The 6,777-nt window shown below is 29.0% G+C and overlaps 1 protein-coding gene across 1 annotated transcript in view; it reads right to left on the reverse strand.

Annotated features, from left to right (window-relative positions):
* LOC105620819 (prominin-like protein) overlaps nucleotides 1-3,407 on the reverse strand; it is a 271,180-nt gene extending 267,773 nt beyond the window's left edge. The window contains 1 exon segment of the mRNA XM_012202300.1: nucleotides 3,142-3,407. Coding sequence (XP_012057690.1) covers nucleotides 3,142-3,407 — 266 coding nt within the window.
* Nucleotides 3,408-6,777: the final 3,370 nt, after the last annotated feature.

A 6,777-nucleotide genomic window follows, 5' to 3' on the forward strand; every position in this document is an offset into this window, starting at 1 on the left:
GCATTCTTATATGATAGATTGTCTCAAAAGCTTTCTAAAACATTATAAATTCATTTCCATTAAGTACTTTTCAAGTTATATTAAGTTTGCAAGTTACAGCACCGCCGGCATTAGCATTACCCAAGATGTTCGACCGACGGGTTCTGAATAGCATTTATCAAAGATCAATGGAGATTGTACCTCATATTTTCATTTTTACGTAAAAATGAATTTTTAGTACCATAATCTCTGTTGTCGATTCCAGTTTATTGTGAAATTCGAAACTATTTTTTATTCGACTCTTTGCAGGAGGGATGTTCTCGGAGATGATATATCTAGAGACACGGTAATGTCTAATTGGCGCTAAGCCAAGCACAATGACACTGCCATGACAACTTTACGCAAGCCGACAATGAGGGATCGAGATTATTAGTCTCAATAAGGACTGAACCGATCAGGTTTTAGTGTGTTCAGTCGATTGCATCCGCTCGGAGTATATAATGAAAGTGTTTTTGTTTTTTCTCTATGTGCCCTATTACATATTGCGGAAATACTGTTATGCAAAATCTGAATCTTTGATATTTTGTTTTGTTATTATTATTAACGTCGACCAGAGAAGAAATGTACGATTCGTTTTTTCGATAGTAAATAGCTTTTGATCTATCTAATCTAAGCGGATCAGCATTGGCATTGCCATTATCAAGATCAAGTCCATTGGATTATTTTCATTTCTCTTATTTTCATTTTTGCACTAAAAACTACATTTCTACGTAAAAATTGAAATAGAGGTACAACCTTCAATGCCTTGAACTTGACAAATGTTATCCATGATCCTGAACAACATTCAAGAGATTTTAACCGTCGCATCTGTCGGACATCTTGGGTAATGCTAATGCCGGCGGTTCTAAAACTTGCAAGCCTTAATATAACTTAAAAAGAAAATGAAAATGAACTTAATTATAGTATTTTGGAAAGCTCTCGAAATGATCTACAAAAATATGTAATAAAAAGTAGTTCCATTTAAGAAATTGAAGATAATCTTCACATGACTTTCAAACAACTATTCAAGGTCAAACTTATGACACCATTTTTGTCCCCCTCAAAATCATACAACTTTTGTCTGAAACATTTTTTCCTAAGATCAAAAATAAAAAAGTTATTTGGGATGGGACATTAAAATGGGACATCCTATATATATAGTTGAGACGCTATTTCACTACACACAAATTTATAGTTATCTTTTATTGATGACTTTTTTTCTGAGTATAGTCAATTTAATTCGTAATATTACGCAATAATATTACGAATTGATAATATTACGAGTAATTTAGTAAAGTTTACGTTTCAAGATCGAAAAATCATTTCCGCGTGCAATTTGAAGGATTACATACGTAGTATATAAATTCACACAGAATTAAATAAGTACCTACTTAAATATACTTATTTAAGATCCAGCTAAGACCGTTAAAGACATTAGCCTTATAAACCGTTATAATAACGGTTGTGTTCTTATATGTATCGATCGAATAAGATATTTTTTTTTATTCAATATTTTAATATTGTTTCTTAACGTTTTGATTGCGCGTGCAAGGAAACTAGGAATATGAAATAATCAGGGTTGTTAATGTTTTTAGTAATATATTACTGCAACCGTTACTTGCGGTAAAAAATACTTTGTTATTCGTTACTTGTTACCGATTCTAAAAGTAATGCGTTATCGTTATTTAAAAGTAATGAAAAAATCATTACTTTTTCCGTTATTTTTCCAAAAACTTTTCCAATTACATTTATTTAAATTATAACTATATAAGAATAATCGTTTTTTAATTCATACTTTTATTTTGTTTTTCATATTATTATTATCATTCATATTATTAATTCTTTATTTAGTTTTTTATTTGGTACATATCGGTTTTGATACATATCGTAATTTATGTAAACACATATTTTTTAACTTTAAATTATATCTAATTAATTTATATCGCTGAACCTTTTTGTTTAATAATAATTGTTTTTCAAAATATCCGTCTATTAAACAGACTGATTCGAAAATTCGTCAAAATGAGTCCACTAATATTAAAAAGTTTTTCTACCGATGCATTACTTGATAGACTGATATTATATATGATTGAAAAAATTTTTTCAAAAGAAGATGCTCATTTAACATACTGATATCTTCTAAATTTAAATAATATAATCTTTTAGTCTTATTAAAGTAACTCTATTCCATATTGATAGTCACAGACCTTATATTTAAAGCTTCCTTAAATTTATCCTCAGATGCTCAGTAGCCAATAAAATAATTCGTAAAGCTGAAGATAAATTTAAGGAAGCTTAAATACCTTAAATAATTATATAAGGCCTAACTATGAAAACTATGAATGAATATATATCAACAGAATAATGAAAAAAGTAACGTAAAATTTCGTTACTTGTTACTGAACATTGACTTAGTTATCGTTACTCACTAGGAAAAGTAACTACGTTACTCATTCGTTACTAAAAAAAAGTAACTTATTTTTTTTATGTAACTTATATAATTCTGAAAATAATGTAATAATATCATATCAAACACAGAAATCAAGAGTGATAGTATGTTTCGTTCAATGTATGGAGATATTTAACATATATTAGAGCAGGCACAGCAACATATAAACCCATCATGCAAGAAATTATACCTCGTGTATGGTACACTGTGTGATCGACTTAAAACAATCCTATCACGCATCTCGAGCCATATCGTGGCATCGTGGATTGGTCAAAGGACATAATTTGAACGAAACTATCTCACACGTTATATAGTATTTATATTTGCTGGGAAAAGACTCGAAATTTTATTTACATGGTATAAATAATCATAAAATATTAAATTATACAAATCGTTTTTTTTTTTTTTAAGTAATCTTCTTAAGTAATCTACTTAAGTAATCATGCAAAGATAATGCATTAATCAATTCCAGAATTTTCGATCTCACCAAAAATTCATTCAAATAATTTTTATATTTCATCACGGCATTTACCGCAATATTTCTTTAATGTAAGCAAATGCCCTTTAAATCTTGTCTTGTTTAATGACCAATATTTACCAGGAACATAATTTTTTAAAACATACGGAGAGATATGTATACCATTAAACGCGGTATTTATAAAAACGTAACTTACAGAATAATAGTAGCGACAACGATTAACATGATGCTGAGCATAATTTTTCTGCAATGATCGTGCTTTTTATCGAAAGGTTGACTTCGGGCACCGCAATGTCCCGCGCATCTGCAACAACAGAAAAAGAGACCGGCGCAGGGAAGAATAGCTGCCAGGATAAGTCCGATCAGAGCGAGACCGGCCAATCCTCCATAATGCGTTACTATTATCTTCCATTCCTTGAGAGGGTCCATGAAAGTCGGAACGCCGTCGACCAGAGTGATCATACCTGCAAGAGAAACAGAAACATGTCGTATGATTATTAATTCCTTTTTGTCGGATACAATCGTTACCACAAGACAGGAATTAAATCAATTAAAGGAATTAAATCAATTAATTTAATCAATTAAAACAAACTCTGATTTTAGTTGACCGAGTTATGGGCTGACTAAATTGTCTTACACTATACATCGCGCTGCAATCTAGAAAAACAGACAGTACTTTACTACAATCAAGTCAAGGAATGTGGCACTGCCAATTTCTTGGCAATAACAAAATCTGCTTATAGGAGTCTAAAGATCGAATCAGTTGTTTATGTACTTACATGCAGAATGGCAAAAATTGCTGTTCAAAAAGGCAGACAACACAGAATTTGTATTAAAAAAATTACATATAAATCTTATTATGCGAACTAAGTAGGATTCCTATACAAAGGTGAATGCTTTTATTGAATTTTCAAGGGATGACGCGTTATAATACAGAATCGATTTCTAAAAAAGAAATATATGGTAAATTTATATTCTTCATCGGAAAGCTGATAACTCCTTTTATGGTGTCGAATAGAAGACATCGGGCCGAATGAGGACACGTTGAATGTAGGTCATAATAAGTCAGGGTGTCGGAAAGATTGCTAGGTTGGAAAACAATGAGGACGATCGGATGAATGTCGAAAATTTATCTGCTGAGTAATGTAATTTAAAGAAGAAATGGATCAAAGCTCCAATTTGTCAGTTGATGGCTGCATTTCACATTGCTAGCCATAGCTGAATATATCTATTTGGTGATCTCCTATACACTTTTTTTATATGCATTTTTTTATATACGTAATGATCTTAGGGTCGTGAATAAAGAATCTCTTCCTCTCAGACAAAAAATGTAGTATTCTAAAGTTCTTAATCAGTCCAATGAGAACAATCTGTAACGAAACGATCGGATTAATCTTCGTGACACGCTCGTCGATCAGATAACACATTTGATTTTATATAACGAGATCACATGCATATGTACAGCTTGCATTTGCCACGAATCATCGGTTGTTTAGTGACACGTAAAAGGATTTTTTTCTCTTTATTTTTATTATTCTTTCTCGAGAAGACGCTAATATTTGTGGCCTGCGATGAGAAAATTTCTATGCAAAAATTTATAGTAATGATAATTAAATAGAAATTTATCACCTTTGTAAAGTTGACAATTCTTAGAATTTCGATATAATTGATAGAAAGCTAACTCTTCTTCAAAGAAGTTTTCTGCGTTTTAAAAGAGCCTGGCGATTAAAAGCAAAAGATGAAAATAAAGAACAAATAAAATATAGAATATTAATTTAAATTTCCATTACATAGAAATTAACAATAATAACTGAACTGAATTTATTTCTAATCATTGACGAAGGATCTGCATAGAAATTAGAATTAGTTTCAATTGAAAATGTACATAAAAAATTCAATTGGAAGAACATAAGAAATATAATTGTTGTCACAGGAACATCTGTAGGTTATAAATATAACTATAGGTAAATTAAATTTTATTTATATTTTAATTTAAAAAAAAATTATTATTTATTTTATTCAAAAATTAATATTTTCTTCATTATAATCACATGGCCATTTATATTATAGCATAATTCTAACATAAAATAAATCTTAACGAAAGAAAAGCTTAAATTAATTCCAATAGAATTAATTTAAGCTTTTATGAAATTATTCGAATAAAAGAATTAGCTTTGCACGAGCTTTTTTAATTTATTTAAAAAACGATCAAAATGATTCTGTCAAATGTTCGCCTAATCGGAATTGCACATTTCTATGCCCATCTCTATGATTCTCAAAAACGCACTTCGTTTATTGCTGAATCAAAGTGAAAGTCATTGTCAAGTTCCATGAATTGTGGACACGGGAAGGGTTTTTCGAGGACGATTCTAATTAGCAATAGTGGTAATGATGACAGAAGGAATTGATTATGAATCATGATTGGATGTTGTACTCGTTAGAGAGCATGTATGTATAGAATTCGATGAAAATTTGAGTGAGGGCTGTTAATTCATATTACAATTGAAAGGGTCCCATACTGTAATCCTACACTGTTAAAAATTTTATGAAATTTAATATACTTTAAGTTAGACAATTTGAACTTAATTTCATGACATTACATTAAATTTAATGTATTTATAACTGAAAAGTATATTTGTGTACATATAATTGAAATTTAATGTATTTTTCATGAAAATTTATGAAATTTAATATATACGTTACATTTTTAAATATCTACTGTAACGTAATTTTCAGTTAAATCATTCATTTACTTTTAATCATTCATAATCATGAACTTCATTTAGGAAGTACTTCTAACAATATTTCTAACAGTGTAAAAATTATACATAACTTTAAATTCAATTTCCGATTATGTCAAATATGAAATTGATGGAAAGAAAATTTTATTACTATTTATTATTGAAGCTCATTGACCACTGAGTATATCTATAAATAAAATAACCGTGTTAGGCTTCACCATGATAAGAAGGGCAATGCAGAGATGCGTTTCATAAGAGACGATAGAATCTATAATCTGTTTTTGACGCAGAAACGAACATTGATGACATCGTTGACGTACAGTGAACGTCTGATAAAAAAAAATGTCTCTTCATTGAGATTGTATAAATAAAAAGATCCTAGTTTTAGATAGATTTTTAGTCTTTATTCCGATTTTTCTAAACTTCTAACTTCGTTGGAAAATATTCCTTTCTTTAGACATATTGGATAAAGAAACATATTAATACAGCTGTTTTTATCGATGTAAATCAATTTTAATTTCAATTTAACTTACCCTTCATCTCTTCTAGTTTTAAGAATACATAAAAAAAAAGAATAAATTGAAATGAGATTAAAATTAATAATCTACATTGGTAGAAAACAGGCATAACACAGATAAAACATACTGACATAAAAATATATCACAACAAATTTACCTTTTTAAAAAAAAGATAAAAAAGGCGCCAAGTGTGCGTGCTCCTCTCAGAAAAAACCGTTACATAAATTATTATACGTTCTTGTATGTATATTCCTTGAAAAAAAATGACTTCTTATTCCAAATCTATTCTAAATCTATTTTCCAAACTGAAAGTATACAATAATAATTCTTTTTACAAATATATGAAATCTTTAAATTGCGTCAATTATATAAACAGAAAATACATTTCGTTGAAACAATAATGTTATGTAATTACCTTTAAACAAAAATACATGAAAATAAGAGTATCTAATTGAAATTAAAAAATTTTAATATAAAAAATTTGACGCCGCTAGACTAAATCAAATTTGTCCGCAACGCCAAGTTTTTTTATATTAAAATTTTTTTAATCGATCCACGTTGATGCAACTTAAT

The sequence above is a fragment of the Atta cephalotes genome (genome assembly GCF_000143395.1).
Source record: "Atta cephalotes unplaced genomic scaffold scaffold00029, whole genome shotgun sequence".
NCBI classification, from domain to species: domain Eukaryota; kingdom Metazoa; phylum Arthropoda; class Insecta; order Hymenoptera; family Formicidae; genus Atta; species Atta cephalotes.